This window comes from Callospermophilus lateralis, chromosome 7, assembly GCF_048772815.1.
Source record: "Callospermophilus lateralis isolate mCalLat2 chromosome 7, mCalLat2.hap1, whole genome shotgun sequence".
NCBI classification, from domain to species: domain Eukaryota; kingdom Metazoa; phylum Chordata; class Mammalia; order Rodentia; family Sciuridae; genus Callospermophilus; species Callospermophilus lateralis.
In genome coordinates, this window is record NC_135311.1 from 99,701,658 (window position 1) to 99,722,126 (window position 20,469).

The following is a 20,469-nucleotide window of genomic DNA, read 5'->3' on the forward strand; positions in this document are numbered from 1 at the left end:
GGATTCTGGGAGTTGTTAATGGTACAGGGTGTCAGTACCCCATGTCCACCCCCATGGAAAAGTCCAGGGAGCTCAGAGGACCTGTGGCTGGCACAGGAACCTGTGTTCTGCTGGAAAGTCAGGACAGCTTTCAAGAAGAGACATTGGTACTAAGGATTGAATCTGGATGAGTGCTTTTTCTCTGCAGATAGATCAGCATGTACACATACCTCAGGTGAGAGCCCAGTGCATTTGAGGGATAGAGACCAGTCCAGGTGGCATTAAGTAAGGGGACTCTAGAGAGAATTCTTATTCTAAGAGACACAGGAAGACTTTGATGTGTTTTAGGTACTAGAAAGACTTGCTTGAATTGGCCAGACTTTTTCTCTGTCTCTTCCTACTTGGTATGACTCTCAGAGTGGGTGAGTGGGGACTGAGGCTGTTGAAATAATTCAGGATGGAAATGATGGCTGCCTGGCCTGACTGTTGGTGATGGAGAGGGAGAGGAGTGGACAATATGGAAAATATCTGCGAGGCAAAACTGACAAGTCGTGGTTATGGGCATGAGAATGAAGGAAACTGAATGGGTTCAAGAATGGCTTATATATGTCGATAGATGACATTACAGGCACTATATTCAAATATGAAAGAATTTAGTGTAGCAAAAATTGGTACCAAAAAAACCAAAATTCCATTTTTTTATATCACTAGCAATTCCATCACTCAAAAAAAGAGAACCCTTAATATTGTATTGATGGATTTCCAAACTTATAGATATGCGTATTTTTTTTTATAAAATACAGTATCATATTGAACATGCTATTTTGTAATATGCTTTTGATTTCACTCAATGGGGTGTCAAGAATTTATTTCTGTAGCAAAATATTACTACTTCTCCAAATGATTTTTTTCCATACTATATACTATTTCATCATATAACAGAATACATTTTCTTCAACTACTCAGCTAATGCCCAACAGTTTGGACATTTCTAATTTCTCACTATTCTAACAGCACTGCGGGGAATATCTTATATCTAAGTCTTTGTCCGTGTGTTACATTATTTCTGGATAATTAAATCCCTACAAGAGGAATCATAGGGTCAGTTTATGCATGTTTTTAAGGCTTTGAAACATACGTCAACCAAGCCCTCCAGTGAAGCTGCACCAAATCATACCTCTGCTGATAACAAAAAATACCCTTCCTGCACCGGGGCTGTGGCTCAGAGGTCGAGCGCTCACCTAGAATGAGTGAGGCATTCAGTTCGATCCTCAGTACCACATAAAGTAAAATAAAGACCTTGTGTTCACCTATAACTAAAAAATACATATTTAAGACAAAATACCCTTCCTGGCTGACACCAGCCCTCTCCACGTGCCCTGCCCTGCCCTAGGACTTTATGTACACTAACATATTAACCCTCCCAATAGCACAAGGAGAGAGATGCTATACTTACCCTGTGATGTGTGGCAAACCAGTATGCAGGAAAATATTTCTCCACACTTAATCAACGGTGTATCCTTTTTTCCATCTTCATTCTATTGGGGAAAATGGCATCTAATTTCTATCTGATGTACTTTATGTGCATTGGTTTGATATTTCCAACAACATTACAGGCTCCATATTGTTCTTTGTGTTACATAGAACAGGGGAAGAAGTCTAAGAAAGGTAGAAAGATGGACTCAGCTGCACATCGGACAGATGATAGAGCCTCACATTCTCTTTGGCTCCACAATCCTTCTCTTTCCTCTGCTATCACACTACCTCTTTGGCTAGACCCTGGGTTATTTGGAAGCTTGCTCTTGTCTTTAAGTAATACCTTCTAGAAAAATTCAACATGGCAACCAGGGAACAATTCCCTCTGACCTGCTCCATTTAGCATCCAATAATGGGTACCTGGGGGCTGGTGCAGAGGTCGCCTCCTTACCTTGCTGGCACTGCCATGTAGCAAAGGCATCCTAAAATATGTGAGCAAAGAGAAAGGCCTTTATAATGAGCCCAGGCCTCCCTTTGTCTTGTGAGGGTTTAACTACTGTAATTGCTTGTAGTGTGAAGTACTGCATTTTGCATGTATCTATTTTTATTCTATGTCTATCTCCACTTATCTGCTTTTCTGTTTTGTTTTGTTTTTTGTTAACTCACTTGAATCCTAGTGAGTATTTTTCCTGTGAATAGTATTGCCTTAAGCCTGCATGTATCATACACACACACACACACACACACACACCCCACAATCATCATATGAAGGCTAAACAGGGTAGAATTTATTCTTTAAAAATAGCTAATGGTGAAGTCTGCGGCAGATGACTCTCTAATCCATACTGTATTTAATTGGCTGTATTGAACCATACTACAAATTAAGTCTTCTCTGTAATTTATTCTGTCAGACAGTAACCCTCCAAACAATTTGATACTTCATTTAAACATTGGTAAATGGCTCATGGAAATGCAAAGAAAAAAGATTTAATGATGATCAGATAAGAAACCCTCTGTTCACAGAATGACTCCTATGTGAATTGTCATGAATTAACCCAATTCATTTGCTCAATGAACATTTATTGAGCACCTACTTTGTGTAGCACACATCGCATGATGGCTCAGCCCTTCCTTCTGTCCTTCTTGCCCCCTTCCCTTCTCACCTCCTTCTTTCCTTAAGAAGGAAATCATTAAGTACCATTTCTCCTTCAAAGAGAATAATATTAGATACTGAGGTAAGATTTAAGAGAGCCAGACATGGATCTTACTCTGAAAGGTCTAACATTCCCAAAATAGAAAATGTCTGCACAGATGTTGTCCATGATGTCCCTAGTAGAATCCAGGTACCTTTGCACACTTTTTTTTTTTCCTAACTAGAATGCTCTTTCCTACTTTTTTTTCCCCCTGGGGACTTCCCATTTATTATTGAAGACTCAGTTTGAGGTCACCTCCTTTGTCTTCCCTAGTGCCTCTCCCCATTCCTGCTGAGTCTGTATGACATGCTGTGTGCACCTCTAATGTAAAGCTTGTCATGTTACATTGTGGGTGCTATTTTCATTGCCTGCCTGTCTTGGAAGAGTGCATGCTCCCTGAGGAAGGGGCTATGTTTCAAGTCTCTGTTTAGATGCAACACATAGCACAGGGCCTGGAACATAATAGGCCCTCAGTGGATACACATGACATGAGTGACTGGATGAGTGGATGAATCTGAAACAAATTTAAGAAGGGCAAAACATCATACATAGAAGGACAAGCACATGCCATAGGCTCGAGGAATGAGAGTTACTACTGCAGGGGATTGGGAGGGTTCCTGGCTGAACAAGACGTGGAAGCTAAGCCTTGGAGCCTAGGTATGACACGGATGTGTGTGTGGTATGGTTATGTGCATAGATAGGGAAACACAGGACGAGAGGGAGGAGGGCAGGCTGGGCAGGTGCAAACCTAGAGAGCTCCTCAAGTTATTTGCAGTGCAGGTTACCTGAAGTCCACATGTGGGAGGGAGGTCAGACTGGATGCCTGGATGGTCCTTGGAATTCTTTAGTGGCAACCTTTATCTTACAGTGTAAGCAGGAGGACTCAGAACAGGATTAAGTAACACTGTGGTCTGTCTGTCTGTCTCCCGCACCCCCTCCGCCATTCCTTTTTTAGTACTGGGGATTGAACCCAGAGGCTCTCTACCACTGATCTATATCCTATTCCTTTTAATTGCCAAGGCTCACCTTGAACCTGTGATCCTCCTGCCTTAGCATCCTGAGTCACTGGGATTACCTGCTTTAATTTTTTATAGTACTTTAATATCCAGACTGTTTGTTCAAGGCAAGTTTGCCTTTCTTCTATCCTGTCCTGCTCTGCTTCAGCCCTGTGTTCCCTGGCTCTCCTGCCTTCACCATCTCCAGAACAGCCTGCCAGGCCCTAGGACTCCCTGTGGAAGCACTCCTCCATGGCCTAATCTCCCATGATCAATCTCCTTTTGGGCCTTGGCTGCTCAGCAGTAATCACTGAAAGAAAGAGGTCAATACAGCATAACATGGAATCCCTCTTGGGAACTGGAGGTAAACTTATGGGCCATGCAACCTTGACTTGCTCTTTAAGCCACCTGTAGACCTTTACCCTAAACCTTCATATGTAAGACTCTCCTGGACCTCAGAAACCTGCTGAAATCCTCAGCAGCCTCTTCTGCCTGTGGCCCATTTCTCCCTGTTCCCCTTCCCTGTCCCTACTGGTCAGGGGATCATCTCTATTGTTGGACTAGGGAGCTAGGAGTCTGGGTAAAGGAGGCCTCGATTCTATACAATTGCATTTCCTTCTTGTATTGTCATCCTGAGTAGGAAAGAAAAGGCCTGGATTTGGTTCTGGTTCTGCCAGTACATTCTCTGGCCCTCCATTCAGTCATAAGTAAAGTCAAGAATTGAACTATGTAACACTGAATGCTCCTTCTGGCTCCAACTGTTCTTTGATTGTGCTGATACAATCTTCTTGAAGACATGGGGCAATTTTGAGGCTCAGTGAACAAGTATTTGCACAATGCTTTGAGTTGCTAAAATGAATGCGATAATACAACTGTGGGATGAGCAGAATTTGAGTGTATTTGTATTTCCGAGCATCTATATTATGTCTGCATGGTTAAGGTCAGAGAAAGTGAAGACATATCCCTTCACTGACTGTTGCTTTCCGAATGAATGAGACACTTGCAGAGCAATCATTTTAAACATGTCATAAAATTAACTATGGGAAGAGATAATGTTACAAATATCTTTAAGCACTTCACGCGTCCACACCCACAGCTACACTTTGCAAGGCAATATTAGGTATCATCAGGCATTAAAAATGTTTTGATTTTAAAACACTTAATGAGGATTCCCAGATAAATTAAAACATCTCCATCTGCTATCTTGCATAGTAGGTGATATTTTACCATTGCAGAATCATCTGTAAATCTAATTCCACCAGGAAGGCTTCTAATCACAGTTTAATTTTAGAGCAATATTCCACTTGGCAATCAATAAGGCACTGTCGTCAAACTTTGATTTAATAGGAGACGTGGATAACATTTTCCACATTATGCAGTGAGAAATACTTTCAGGAAAGGGAGAGAAGAAAAGAAAGTCTTTGTCCCTCACTTCCCGCTGCCGCACACCATTGTGGCTCACAAAAGCTTATAAATCAATGCCCCCATGGTGTGTGAATATAAATCTCATCAATTTTACATCATTAGCACCATGGAAAAGCTACTACTCTTGGAGCAGTTTTCCTCTACCAGCTAAATATGTCCTCTGGATAAAACAAAAATAAGCAGATCCTGATTATTTTGCTAACAAAACACTTCCTCCTTCACCAGCTTTGTTTGTATCAAAGTTTATTAGAATTATACACTCTCATTTTATTGTCACTTGAGGGACTAGGGTGATGGGACAGTGACAATATCTACCCTCTAAGAGTGATGTCTAGTAGGCAACACAGTGTATGTGTTGTAGGGGACAGACAAGGCAGGGCACCGAAGATAGCAGGAAACAGTTTTATTTGGCTGCAGCCAAGTTCAGGGGGCATAGCTTTCACTGTAATCAATTAATTTACTGAACCCCAAGTTCAGGTAGTTTCAGAACTTTATACCCAGCATATAAGGAGAAGGGCTCAGAAGTTCAGTCTGCAGAAGTTCACATAAAAGCATCTTTTTCTTTCACTGTTCTGGGCAAGTTAACCCTTCAACACCTGAGAAGGGGAGAGCTTCTCCCTTTCTTTCCTCCCCCTGCCAGCTGTTACCATGGAGCCCAATTGGTAACTTTTCTTTTCTTAGAAATGTAGACATCTCTGTGAAGCCCCAGCTCAAGGCCAGAGGGCCTTGTTGAAGGATTTGTCTTTTTTTAAATCACATTTTGCATTTGCAAACATACTCCTACAAACTACTAAATGTTTGTGAAAAACTAGTAAAGGGGCATTCTGCACCTGGAGTGCTGATTTCTTCCAGGCCACTGGCCAAGTAAAATAGAGCAACAGGAAAAGAGTAAGTTTACCTACATTGAACTCTTTTGTGGAGACTTTTTTGCTGATAGTCCTCAAATCAATTATGGCGAAGATTTCTGGAGAAGCTTAGTTAAGATTTTCTGTGGAGAAAGGGGTGCCACTACATATGAAGTCAAGCAAAGAGTTCTAAGAAAGTGGGCGAGGTGAAAAACATTCAGGTCCTGAACAGTTAAGGCAAAGGCAGGCACTTCTGCTACAGCAGATGGCCCATGTGGTCCGAAGCCCACTAAGATTGCAATGTATGGGGGAATAGACATTTGGGAAGGTCTGTGGTCTAAATCTAAGGAGTTGACCATCAAGAGAGGCAGAACCCCTACACCCAGAAGCTGGCTTTAAGGAAGGAGTTCCTAATAGCTTAAGGATATGGGGAGATGAAACAGGACCCTACAGAATCTTTCCTGTCTCCTCTGGTGGTTCCCAGTGTTTTCATAACTAACTTCCTTAGGGTTACATTTCTCCCTCCCTTCTAGAATTCAGTAATGGGAAAGATTTTGTTCCCCAGAAAACTGCATTTAAAGCATTCATTTTCCTACTTCGACTATTTAAACTATAACTTTGTAAACTTGAGCTGAGAAATATAACAACAATAAGGAGATATAATTCCACATACGCTTGTTTTTATTTGCACGTGCAAAGAAATCTGTAGCCTTATTAGGAATCATTATAAATTTCTGTTCATCCTTTTGAGTTTCTGAAATTTGCTTGGGGGTTCTTTTTATTGCCTTTAATAAGCCCTGTTGATCGAGAGCTTTGGGGTGGGAGCCTTTGATGTGATGTACACTTCTCATTTGCTCAAGAAATAAACTCAGGTCCAGAGAGGGAGAGTCAGTGCTTTGTGTCTACACCGTAGTAAGCATTCAAGCCTCTTGATATCCAATATAATGAAAAGGCCCTTCATAGGGGCTTTACCATGCTACAAGCCTCCAAAAGCATCTCTAAGCTTTTATATGGTACTATTTAATGAAGATTGCGCTACAAGATTTAATCTAGGAAAATAATCATAAAGATTACCATCACCTAACAGGATGGTGAACATTGTTTGTTGAGGCTCAAGTAATAAAGTCAGGAAGGTCAATTTCAAAAGAATTTCAAATTATTGATCGTCAATCCCAGTTTACTTTAGTTCCACAACTATGGACCAGACACAGCAAACATGACAGATATCAGGAAGACAGAGTCTGCTGGGACAGACAGACAGACAAGGAGTCAAGCAGACATATTGGAGCAAGATGACCCAGAAAAGCAGGAAACCCAGGGGTTCCCGTGTGAGGAATCCATCAAGAGTTTCAGCCTCCCTGAAGTTCTGTGGAAACACAAGAGAGAGAGAGGGAGTTATCCACTGGGGAGAGAAGGCTCACCTTGTTTAGGGATGTTTCATAGATGTGGTACCATTTTAAGTGGCCATTGAAAGAGAATGAGGACTTGGGTAGGTAGATAAAAGAAATTTGCAAAGATCAACCTATACATAACCCTACCTCTGTCCCAAATGGTGACTTTGGATAAAGTAGAGAAAATCATCTACTCCTCAGCAGTATATCACCAACATCCAGAAAAGTGCGGTAGCCATGCAAAGCTACTGCTATGAATATTAATGGTACCCCCGGGATCGTTCAGGTACATCCTCTGCCACACCATGCAGAAGCCAAGGTTTGCAAGTGTTAACCACCAAACTGAAGGTCTGACTGGGCTGCATTGCAAAGACAGCTCAGCAGAAGCATAGCCACTGAATTAGACAGGGTGACATCACCCCCATAGATGCTCATTCAGCACATGCACATTCCTGCTCCTCTCTCTGGTCACAACATTGAGACCATGGAGGAGGACCTCCATCACCCAAGGATAGACAGGTCTTTTTCCTTCTGTCTGGACCACACAGCTTTTCCAAAGCCCTCTGGGCCCGCTCACACCTAGCTGAAGCGCCTCTCTTACCAATCAACAACTTGAAGGGAAATTTCCCTGAAATGCGGTCTTTGTTTTGTTTCTGATAGGCCCTTCAGCATCATCATGCTGTTCATGAAATTTCCTACATCGCAAAGGACATCACAGACCACCGGGCCTTTGGATACGTTTGTGGAAAGGAAGGGAATCACAGATTTGTGGCCATAAAAACAGCCCAGGCGGTAAGTATTCCTGTCCCAGCCCAGTGACCTTCTTGGCAGCTCTGGGGGACCACAGCATCACCCTATTGCTTTTCTAAAATCTACTCTGCTATGTGACCAAGTGATGAGTCATCACCAGAAGCTGATCCTCAGATGCCCACCTAGAAGAATAGCCTTGGAGCAAGAACTCTCACTCATACCCATTCAGTAATTTTATTTTAATTTTTTCCTAATGGGTATTTCCTAATGACTAATTATTTTCCATTCTGATTAAGCTAGGTAGAGGCATGCATATAAGTAAGCTTGCTTGTGTTCATAGCCTATTTTATAAAGAAAATAAGAGAAAACAAATAACTGTTTTGCATAAGGTCTGCCCTAATTTTATTATATTCGAATTCACTAATAAATAAAAGCAGTGCCTTTTATGCTTATGATTATTATGAATTTGCAAATATAATGAGCTGAAGAAATGAACTTTAGCCTATATGCAATTTGCTAAACCAATATAAACAAGGTAGAATTAATTAAAAATGGAATGCTTTCAGTTTAATAGAAAAATGAAGCGCTGCGGGTCGTAGCCACAAAAACAAAAATTGGTGGCTTGCAGCTCAGTATGGATCCCTTGTTAACGTGCTTACCACTTTCACTCCAGGCTGAACCTGTTATTCTGGACTTGAGAGATCTCTTTCAACTCATTTACGAATTGAAGCAAAGAGAAGAATTGGAAAAGAAGGCACAAAAAGATAAGCAGTGTGAGCAAGCCGTGTACCAGGTACACCTATGAGTTTGTCCTGATGCTGGAGAAGATTGGGGCTTAAAATAAACAGAAGTGAAAACTGACAGCCAGGCCTTCTGCTGCTGCCAAGCAGAAATAAACAAAGATGAAAGGTTCCTGCGTAAATTACAGTCACCCAATGCCAGCCGTTAGAAATGATCCCTTATTCTCTGAAACTCAAGATGTGTTAGAGAAAGTGAAATCTTTAATCCAGAGGAGGATTTCAGGGGAAGAGGACTAAAGACCCATAGTTGCTTTTACTATTTGTTGTTAAAGAAGGGGATGGGGGTGGGGGGCTTTGGAATTCTGCCATTTTCTCTGTGTTTTCTACATTAATGATCCACCAGTGTATCCTACCCAGAGCTGGTTTCTCTGCTGTCCTATAATTTCTGAATACAATCTCACGTCTTTTTCTTTATGCCCTCTGCTTTTTGCCCTCCTTCCCCTCACTGTGATAGACAATTTTGGAAGAGGATGTTGAAGATCCTGTGTACCAGGTAAATTCTGCTACGAGTCGGAGTTTTAGGTTCTACAGGGGCTTTGCCTGTGGTGCAGCCCCTTTGTCAGAAACTTGAACGCACTGACTGCCGAACCTGGAGAGGGACCAAGATTATTTCTGAGGGCAAGGGCTGCCAGCCCCTCCAGGAGGAAATTTCCATAAATCCTAGCAGAAGTTTGGCCAGCCCCAGGAACATGGGATTTGGAGATACGCTCCTCCCTCTTCCCCCTGCCTCAGCCCCCTCCACAATCTGTAAGAGTTTGATCCCAAAGCTGAATGTTTTTAAGAATCTGTTGAATATTCTAAGTGCTTTAGAGAGAAAATGAATAATGAGGTAGTTTTCTGAGTTGAGAATTAGAGAGGGGGACTGATGTTTGGGTGACATTTGAGCACCAACCCAGAGAATGGTTTGTGAATTGTAGCAGTTATGAAGAGAAGTGTTTCTGACCCCCCAGTGGGGCAGCCTGGGCCTCTGATCACCTTGCTCATGTCACAGGGGCTGTCGTGAGGACAGCGAGAGAGATGCCAGAGACGTCTCTGCCTGGAGCTTCCTCTGCACCCTCTTCATGGTCTGCAGCCCAGGGGTGGGTAGAGATGACCTCTCTTGGGTTCATGTCTGAGCTCTATGCAAACAGCGATGCAGTAAAAAAGGGAATAGGTGGCTTCTTCCTCCATTAAGTTTATTCCTAAATCGAGAAAGAAGATAAAAAAAAAAAAAAACTGACTTTTGAAACATAAACTCCAATTTGCATTTCTAACTGGGATACAGAGGTTTATGTAGGTGCATATTGCATATGCTTGGTATATTAATGCATATTTTCATACAGAAAGCTGGTACTGCTATGACAAAAGTAAAATAATACTGATAACTTGAGTCAGAAAAAGTTCCTAGTATATATATGACAAGCAAAAGTTAGAGGGGCACTTAATCACATGCCCTTGCTTTTAACTGCTGAGGAGAGGAGTTGTTTATAATGTGAGCTTTAGCCTCTGTTTACAAAGAATGAAGAAGAGGATTCTCTTTGAAATGTCCTGGTCCTTTAGAATCTAAAACATGTGCATGAAAAAAAAAATTGATGTTCAGTGTTTAAAACTGAGAATGTAGAACATGGTGATAGTTATAAGAAAAGGGAGTCTGGGGCTTCTGAGCTCTTCAGAGTTTGACCAAAGACCTTGGGTGTCCAGTGAGCAATGGAAGGCGACTCAACCATAACAAGATTTGCAAAGTCAGGGTCTTAGGCATTCCCATTAGATAGCAGTGCCAGTGTATTCAGCTAATACTGAGTCCAATGCCATTGAACAAAGAGGTTGCATCTTCAGGGGCCCAGAGCTTTCATTGCTGAAGGACTGAGCAGCAGATCTGCACAGTTTTCCTTTAAAAAGTCCAGAATGCACAAGACCCATTTTATTTCAGTAACGCAAAATGTTTCTTCAAGGTGTTTTCTCTTGTGCCTGTTTCTTGAATGCTTACTGTGATTTGTATCTTGAATTCCAAATGCTTTTTTTTCCTCTTTCTTTTTCACCTCTGACCTTTCCTCTCGGGCGGCTCCTGTAATAGTACATTGTGTTTGAGGCTGGACACGAGCCAATCCGTGATCCCGAAACAGAAGAAAACATTTACCAGGTATCAGATTGCTTGCCTCTTACCATTGCACCACTAGGAAATGCATGAAGCACTGAGGGGTCTCAGTGAGAGCCTAGGGGTCTCTTGGTCATTCCAGACTTGTTGAAATACCTTTGAGTGAATTGGCTTCTAGTTCCCCAGCAATTTACCTGCGGTTTTCATGCCTTGTTTTTGAAATGTTGAATGGACAGTTGGGTACAGTGTTATAGTATTGAAGAGTCGTAACCATTTTTTAATTGAAGCAAAAATGCAACATTTCATTGTATTAAAGTGGGCAGATTGTCCTCATCATATAATAAGAGGATTCTTCGCTTCTCAAAAGAAAACCCTCATCAAATATCTTTTTTTAAAAAAATATATATTTTATTTGACTTGGGAAGCAGGCTACTAGAGATTTAACTAAGGGGAACTTGACCACTGAGCCACATCCCCAGCCCTATTTTGTATTTTTATCTAGAGACAGGGTCTCTCTGAGTTGCTTAGGGACTCACTAGGTTGCTGAGGCTGGCTTTGAACTCGAGATCCTCCTGCCTCAGCCTCTCCAGGTTCTGGGATTACAGGTTTGCACAGCCACGCCCAGCTCCTCATCAGATATCTTTAAAAAGCTAACTCCAGTACTAAAAATAAGCAATAGGTTCAAAATTACTATCTGAAAACAACACAGGGAGTACTAACCAAATAAAAGAAGGTCCAGCTAACAGTTTTATCCACCCTGAAGGAAGGGAAAATTAATATTCTCAAATATTTGCTCTGTGGAGAATGCCAAACACTTTTTTTAAACTCACTGAATTCTCAAGAATATGCTACTGAGCAGGTATTTTAATCTCATTTTCAGAGGGAGAAACTGAGGCTCAGAAAAGCTGAGCCGCTTCCTCCCAGTTATTCAACTACTCACAGCTGAGACCTGAAGCCAGGCATGCTCAGAGACAGAGCTCAGGCTTCTCCCACGCTTTCCCTCAAAGCTGCTATTTGAGTAATTGCAACACAGCACAGCGGCACGTCAAATAAATACGGCGGTCTGCAATTTTTCACTAATTAGAATTTTAGTCCTAATTTAAAACATAAATACTATGGGAGAGGGAAAAATTTAATGTATTTAATCACTGATTTTAATTTCCTTAACTTACTTAGTTGTGTGGTCTGCTATTCTGCCTTGGGCGTGTATTACTTGCATAATAAAAGTAAAGCATATTTTCAATTTCAATCAAATGCGTAGAATCCTAAATGACCAAATATAATGTTATTTCTACCAACCGCTCTGTTTAAACAAGCCTTGTGGAATAATAATCTGTTTCTTTCCGCTGGACTCATCTGGATTCTGTTCAAGTGTGAGGTTATGCTTTGAGGTTTTGTTTAAAGTCATAATTTATAAAGTTTCTATCTTTAAAAAGAAAAACTGCAATTGTCCCCAGTGTCACATTTTAAAGTACTGTGCAACCTTGCAGTGTCTGAATGTGAGGCCAAAGGAGTCATTAGCTAGTCATCCCAGAAAGAGAGAGCACCTTTAAAATAAAGCAGGCTTTGCAGTAGGTTTCTTTCTTTCTTTCTCTTTTTCTTTTTTTAAATTTTGTTACCAGGTATGGAACCCAGAGGCACTTAACCACTGAGCCTCATCCCCGGCCCAGTGTTATTTCTATTTTGAGACAAGATTTCACTAAGTTGCCCCAGGCCTCACTAAGGTGCTGAAGGTGACTTTGAACTCACTATCCTTCTGCATCAGCCTCCCATACCACTGGGATTACAGGCATGCGCCACCTTGTCTGGCTTGCAGTAGGTTTCTGAATCCAGTCTTGGCTCTGTTTGGGGAGTCTCCAAGAGCCTGGCGGGGCAAGAGCTGGGAGAGAAGATTATCCTAGTGTGCTGGAAAAATCTGGATTAGGCTGGTGCAGAGCTGCAGTGCAGTCCTGGCTCTGTCACTAGCTATCTTTGATGTGTGATAGTGGGCGAGATATTTGCCCTCTAAGAGACTAAGTTTCCCCATTAACAAAGCAGGGGAATGATTTCTCCCAGACTCACATGGAGGCATGAGAATGAAGCAAGCCATTCTAACCCCAAGTGTAGAATGTTAAGGAAGAGGCCCCCACCTGATCACAGAACGTGGGTCTGGTTGTGTGGCTTCAGGGTCTTGGTACACGTCAGCTCAGCCACTGACTCAAGTTCCTTTCCCTCTCTGGATCTCAGTTTACTCATCTGGAAAATGAGCATGTAAGGCTCAATCTCTAGGGGAAAGTCCTTTTTTCCCTTTGCAACTAACACCTCACCATAGGACACTGATGTTGGGGGAAGTATCTTAGTTTACTTAACAGGGCAGTAGGACTCTTAGAAATGGGGTACTTATGAGTATGAACAGTGAGCTGGCTCTCTGAATGGGGTTTATAAGCAGCATCTTATTAGCTTTCATAACACCCCCTGTGACTTGAATGGGGACATTTCCCGACCTTACAAAGGAAGTGAAGTTGACAGAGATAAGGGACCTGCTAGGTCACAGAGTTAGTGAGAGGTTGAATCCCTAGAGGCAGATCTCTCTGACCTCTGTAAATAAATAAATGCTGGGGCTCTTTTCAGCTCAGAATTCCCTGATTCTGAGTTCCATACTTGGATTCTGTGCATGCTTCAAGTCACTATCTAAAAATCACACTTGTCTTAGCAGCTCTGGCCTCTGATCTCCCATCTGTCCATCATTAACAGAAAAGCACCATTTAAGGGAATGAATATTTTATCCCCATCTATTGGAAAGGCCCCTGGTCATTTTCTTCTCTTGCACTGCCAGTCTGCCTGAACCCAATGCACTTAACAAGAGATAAGCTGGGCTCTTAAGTCGCAGCTATTAGGAGCCTCATTCTTTTTTTCTTAAGCGTTTGCAAGGGTGCACGGCTATTCCTCCCGAGTCCTTTGCAGTGTTTGTTCTACTTCAAGCAAGGCTGGAAGTGATCTTAGGTTTTATTTCCTTCCCAGTCTTCTGAAATAAGGCAAACAGGCCTGGGACCTCATCCCCTTTACCTGTTTTGTGACCTTGAATGAAGTACATAATTTTTGTATCTCAATTTCCTGGGCTATAAAATAGGGATAATGCATTCTCTGCTTTCAGAAATGATGTAGAGATGCAAAGGGAAGAGAGGAGCCCTGGGTCCACAGTAGCCCCCTTGTGAATGATGCTTCCTTCATTTCCCAGGGTTGTCAATACCAGATGCTGTTGATGATGTCTTATGATGATGTATTAAGTGCAGTAGAACTTACATGCTCACCTTCTCTTGTCAGAAAGCCTAGCAGAACACAGCTCCTTCTCTTGACTTTGCTATTTGTATGCAACAGGAGATAGGGTGAGGTTCTGGGGTAAATGTGATCTCTTTCCAAAAATCAGGAGTCTTATCTTCCCAACCATATTAGTAATTATAATTGTCTTTTGCTTCTGTGCCTCAGAAAAATTAACCAGTTGTTTTTACAGTGACCCAGAGCTCGTGATAAACATAACGGTTGGTAGAAATAACATTATATTTGGTCATTTAGGATTCTATACATTTGATTGAAATTGAAAATATGTACTTTTATTATACAAAGCACCCTCCATACCTTTTAATTTCAGCTCTTCCACTGACTCGATGAGATAGGAAGAACAGCTACTATGACTGTCATTTTCAACCTAAGAAAAACCATTTCACCAAGATCAGGATCTCCAATTCTAAGCACCTGTTCTTGAGTACCTTAGCAAACTGCCTACATAAGCAAGATCTTCCTACTTATAATTTGAGATCAATGAATTTTTCAAGTTCATTTATTCAGAAATCATTGTTAATCATTACACATGTGTCAAGTTTCATCATTTTAAAATGGTCAAGCTCTGGTCTTATGTCACCCAATACATGTTGAACTGCCTCTCCATGCTCATTAATGAACACACTGCAGAAGTAAAAGTATCCTCTGTGTACAGTACTTAAAATGTAGTTTTTAGAGTAATTCAACATCAGTGAACTCATTCATTCAGAATAGTATTTATGGGCACCTAGCATGTGCCAGGCCCCTAAGGAAGAAATAGTGACCACAGCATGGTTTCTATCCTAAAGGGGTTTATTGATAAAGCTTAGATGCTCTTAAGAACCAGATAAGGAAACACAGAGGTTCAGAGAGAGAAGTGATCTGAGTTGAATAGCCTGTAGCACAGACAGGATTAGAAACCAGATCATTTTGTCCCTTCTGCCACATTTTGGTGCCACAGTGGTCTGTATAGATAGAATGGACCACACACATAGAGATGAGAGCCAGGACCACAGACCTTGGCACCCTTGCAATCCATCCTGCATGATTAGATGGTTCTTTGTTTAGCCGATATTTGCAGATAGGAATACAAGGAAAATAAAGTATCCACCCTGCCCTGAGCAGCTTACAGAGTTGTGGGATCAAGAACCAGGAACAGTTGCAGTGTGATATAATAACTTCCCTGAAAAAGATTAAGCATATTTTACATTCACTCTACATTAGTAGACTGATCACTGTTCCATCTCCCCAAACAAGACAAGGACCTTCGCTAAATCAAATCAAGGCTCACATCCTTCTTGTTCACTGTCCTTCTCCCTGGAAAGGCACAGCACATGATACGTAACAGATTCTTGGTAGCTCTTACTTTTTTAATGAGAGGATGCACCTGAGCTTACAAAAGTACAGAACAGGGCTGCAAACCAGGCCTAGGGAGGGCAGGAAAGTCTTCTGAGATGTCCCAGCTGAGATAAATCTTAAAGGACAAACAGGCAGATTGATATCTCACCCATGGGAGAGCCAAGTAGGAAAGCTTTTTCAATTATGCACAGTTTGGGTTTATCCATCGCATGGCTTCTTCTCCATTTGCAGGGATAATTGAGAGGCAGCCGCGGTTCAACTGTGCTAAGTGCCCGTAGTGAGCAGTGAATTACGGGGAACAGAATGCTGTTCATTTTGCTCAGTAAAGGGTGAGCTAGTGAAAACAAAAGTGAGGGCTGGTAATTTATTGGCCCTCATTTGCAAGGACTCCATAGACATTATGAGAGGATTCCTTTTCAATGGAGCCCAGTTATTGGGAGCAAAAAAAAAAAAAAAAAATTACATTCTTCATTGGTTCCCTGCAAACTAAGGTTAGCAAAAGTGCCTCTGGAAGGGGATCTTCCTCACAGCCGTGCTCACTCAACAGTTCTGTTTTCTGCAAGAATGCACATGAACCTCTGGGAACTTAGGATGTGATATCAAAGAAGATGCCCCTGGAGTAGCCCCTCTGCATACACACACACACACACACACACACACACACACACACACACTGTATACTGCAGTAAGCAAAAGTAAACTCCCCAAGCTCCAGCTCCTGGCTTCCTCTGACAATGACCACTGGACTCTCTCTCAGCCTTGTTTTCCTCTTCTGCATCACCAGGACAGTTGGAGTCCTGATAGACTTGACCAGCACTTTCCTTGAGAATGTGTGTAAAACACAAATGCTTAGAACAGTGCCCAGCACACAAAAAAGTGCCTAGGCTATGTTAGTGCATACTCTTAAGGTCTTGCCAGACATGATAACTCATACCTGCAATCCCAGAATCTCTGGAGGCTGAGGCAGGAGAATTGCAAGTTCAAAGCCAACCTCAGCAGCTTAATGAAAAACCCTGTCTCAAAATAAATAAGGGCTGGGCATGTGGCTCAGAGATAAGTGCCCCTGGGTTCAATCCCTGGTACCGGGGGGGGGGGGGAGAAAGAAAGAAAAAGGGAGGGAGGGAGGAAGGAAGGAAGGAAGGGAGGAAGGAAGGGAGGAAGGGTGGGTCTTAGTCAGCAAGGGCTGGGTTTGAGTTTGAACCCCACCAGGCTTTGAAGCTTTGGGCAAAATCCCTAACATCTCTAAGCCTCACTTTCTATAATTTTAAAGAGAGATGATAAGACCAATTTCTTGGGCTTATTATAAGAATTTTAAGTTAAATGAGAATGAAAATGACTGAGGAACTGGAAAGTATAAGCAAAAAAAAAAAATTACATTCTTCATTGGTTCCCTTACATGAGTATGGTTAACAGGTCCGTGCCTGGCAAATACCTTTCCTTTCTTCACTCTCCCCCACATTCCTCTGGTATATTGACACAGCTGATGATTACAGAGTGCCTATTGGGGATGAGACTACAAGGCTGCTCTTGACAAGCCTCAGTCTGGTTAAAAAAGACACACAATCAGACCATTAGAAATCCACTGCTGCTTGGTCCCTGAAGGGGAGGCGTGGGCTAAGCTCTGGCAGTTGCTGGGGAAGAAACAGCTAATGGTTGCTTCCAACCTGGAATGTATCCATTCAAAGTCCTTGATTGGAAAAGTATTGGACGCATTATTGTTAATGTTATAAAATATGCTCATACATACAGAATGTATGAGTGCAAAAGAAATGGTCATGCTAACACATTACAGTGTCATGGTGCCTAATAGTTTTTATTTATCAAAGATCCATTTTTTCATTTGATCTTTACAATAACCTGAGCATGAGGCAGAGCTGATAGGGCCCATTTGATAGCAGTGAACTCAGAGGAGCTAAATGACCTGCTCAGGGTATTATGCTTAATACATGTGGCCCAAGAAGACCAGATGGATGAGCAAGGGAGGAGGGAGGGAGGAAGATACAGGCAAATGTTAAAAGCCATCAGGATCTCCTGGATCCTAGAGCCGTGCTTTCTGTGCCATGTGGGGCCTTTTCCTAAACAAAGCCTCCGGTGATTATCAGATGGTTTGTACATGATCCCCAAAGAAGCTCTATGTGTGCTAGGATCCTGGTATCAACAGTATTTTTACAGCCTGGATCTTAGTCTTATCATTGAACAGTGTAAACTCAGCTACAAACTGTTTTTAATCACTTCAGGCAAATTATGTCACCTCCCTGGGCCTAGTTTTTGTCTTTAGTGAAATGAGGATTATTTTTTCCTGACGTCCTGCGGCTTCCAGTTCTGTAATTCTGTGGGAAGCCCCCGAGCAGAGCTGCCCTCCCAGCACTCCTTCCTGACCCCCTTCCCTCCAGCTGGTTTTCCCTGGGGAAGAGCCTGGCTTGATGCTTTCATAGCTAGTCCCTTGGGGTTAGGGCCATCTCACACATACTTAGCCAGCTTGCAGTTGAAGTCTGGCTGCTTTGTTTTGTGAAAAAGGAATACCAGAGTGTTTTGATTATGTTGAATTTGATTTTTCTATAGGTTCCCACCAGCCAAAAGAAGGAAGGTGTTTATGATGTGCCAAAAAGTCAACCTGTAAGTGTAAGTACATCTTCCCTCTGTTGCTGGATTGGTACCCACACTGTGCCTGCGGCCTGTGGAGGGCGCTCTCCTTCTGGAATGAGGATGGCAGCCCAGGTGGCTTTGCTGCCAACTCCTCGGTGGGGCCTGGGGAAAAAGGCATGAGGCAGGAATGGGAGGGGTGAAGGGGGTGGGGCTGAATCTGGATAAGACCTGGTCCTGTGTGTATGGGAGTGGGTCAAACCATGCAAACCACCCTGCCCAAGGAACTCAGGGTTTCAGCTGCTCCTTGACTCCAGACAAGGCTTTACTATACTTGGTCAAGATAGAGGACAGTGTCATTGATTGATTGATGTTTGATGATTGATTGATTGATTGATTGATTGATTGAGGAGACTTGCCCATTCCAACTTGAAAGTGGTGAAGTTTCGGAAAGACTATAATAGGAGAAGGGTTGGCAGGGCCTTCAGGGTATGTAAGGGTCCAGTTGTGAGCAAGACATTGTTGGAAAAGGTCATGTGTCATGTGTAGCAGGATTGCAGAGAAACCAGGAGGCACACCACGTTAAGGACAGTGGTGTCCTGTGTATCTCAACCCTGTGGGACTCCAGGAATCTGAGCCAGGAAGGAAAACCTCCAGATCTGTGATATCTAAAGCTGCTGCTACTTCTAGAATTTATACTTAGAACCTCAAACTGCCACTTAGAAGGTAACTTCTACACGTGATTCACAGCATTAGGGAGCCAATGAAGGTTTTTCAGGAGGGGTACTTGTGATTTTGCCACAATCTATATTAAAAAAAAAAAAAGGCAACTAGGGTATTTCATCACTATCGATCTCCCTCATCTCACACATACTTAAGAATTCCAGCTCTTACCCTAACAGAGCTTCTGTGAAGCTAAAATGATTGTATCTAGGGCACTGTTATGAGTTCTGTATCTCCTGCTATGAGAGAAATAAATGCATACTCTCATGTTTCAAGATAAGGTTAATTAGGGGATCTGAAACCCCATTTCATTAGGAGCAACAAAGGACCCTGTCATGAGCAATCTATGTTGTTAACATAGACAAACATGTTTGTGTCTTTCCACAATGTCAGAATTTATTGAATAGCAACAAATCCACAGGCTACACCACTTTCAGCAGTAGCAGTAAGTACTCACCGGTCACCTACTAATTCTAAGCCAGGCAATCACCAGTTCTTTTATTCCAATCATAACTGCTGATATCTATAACACTCAACACACATCACATGTTACATGTGTTACAGAAAGGCTAAGAAAGGGGCAAGGGAGCTGCAGGTGTTCAGACAGCTGACCTGAAAGCATTGGCGGAGAGCAGATAGGAATGTCGAGAGTCACTGAAGGCGGTCACATAAAATTATGAACCAGGATGACGAACTTGTTCAGGGCACAGAGCTGTCAAAGCACAGGAACTTATTCTAGGCCAAGGTCTAGATGGACATCAGTCTCTGAGAAGGTCATCTTGGAGTGGCCATGTACTGTTGTCATCATGGACAAGAGAAACTGCGCTGTGCTGAAACCCAAGGACAAAGATGGGAAAGTTTGTCACTATAGTGATTTTCCTGGCAAGGCTCATGATCATGGGTGATGGGGTCGGGGTGCTGTTGTAGCCAGTCTCAGATGCTCCTCTTTTTATGGACCTCCAGTGAGGGGTTTGCTTCATTTGGTGGTCTGGTGTGTTCGATAGGCTCGTGGGTCTGGTTTTTCTGATATGGGTTTGATAGACCCCTGCATATCCATGTGCTTTTGATTGATTCATTAATTTCACAGGTGGTCATTTTTATTGGCACAATTAATTTCTCAGTTTGTGCCTTACGGTTGTGCTAGGCAGATGGTGGTTTTTCACTTGTGCAAATAAGGTGTAGAGCCGTTCTACTTCAGCACTTAAAACCAAAATGGAGTAGCTCATAAAAGGAGTAGCTCATTATACAATGAAATAACTCAGGGTTAGTTATAGCCTGAAAACTGCTGTTCTGTACACCATGGAGTAACTGAAAGCAGGTGACAGCCTGTTCTCCACAAACCACAAAATGTACGGCCTGGAGAAAAGAAACCACAGAACATGGAACGGGACTCCCAGGGGTCACAGCGTGGCAGAGGGCCATCCTGCACCGTGGAGGCCACATCACGGAACTAGACTCAGTGGGTGGCAGAACAAGAAAGCCAATTGTAGCTAAAAGCGCAGGTGGCCTTCCTGACAAGCAGAGCTATCCCAGGGGGGAATGCTGGCACCTGAGAGTGCAAGGTCCCCATCCCTGGACC

General features: G+C 42.5%; 1 protein-coding gene across 3 annotated transcripts in view; it reads left to right on the forward strand.

Annotated features, from left to right (window-relative positions):
• The window catches only part of Dab1 (DAB adaptor protein 1), a 270,306-nt gene that overhangs the window by 203,577 nt on the left and 46,260 nt on the right, over window positions 1-20,469 (forward strand). For 2 of the 3 annotated variants that reach the window (XM_076862388.2, XM_076862389.2), the window contains exons 4-8: window positions 7,965-8,096; window positions 8,728-8,847; window positions 9,309-9,347; window positions 10,908-10,973; window positions 18,147-18,206. In XM_076862388.2, the coding sequence (XP_076718503.1) occupies window positions 7,965-8,096; window positions 8,728-8,847; window positions 9,309-9,347; window positions 10,908-10,973; window positions 18,147-18,206 (417 nt within the window). The remainder of the gene's footprint in view (window positions 1-7,964; window positions 8,097-8,727; window positions 8,848-9,308; window positions 9,348-10,907; window positions 10,974-18,146; window positions 18,207-20,469) is intronic. The other variant, XM_076862390.2, reaches the window with a different exon arrangement.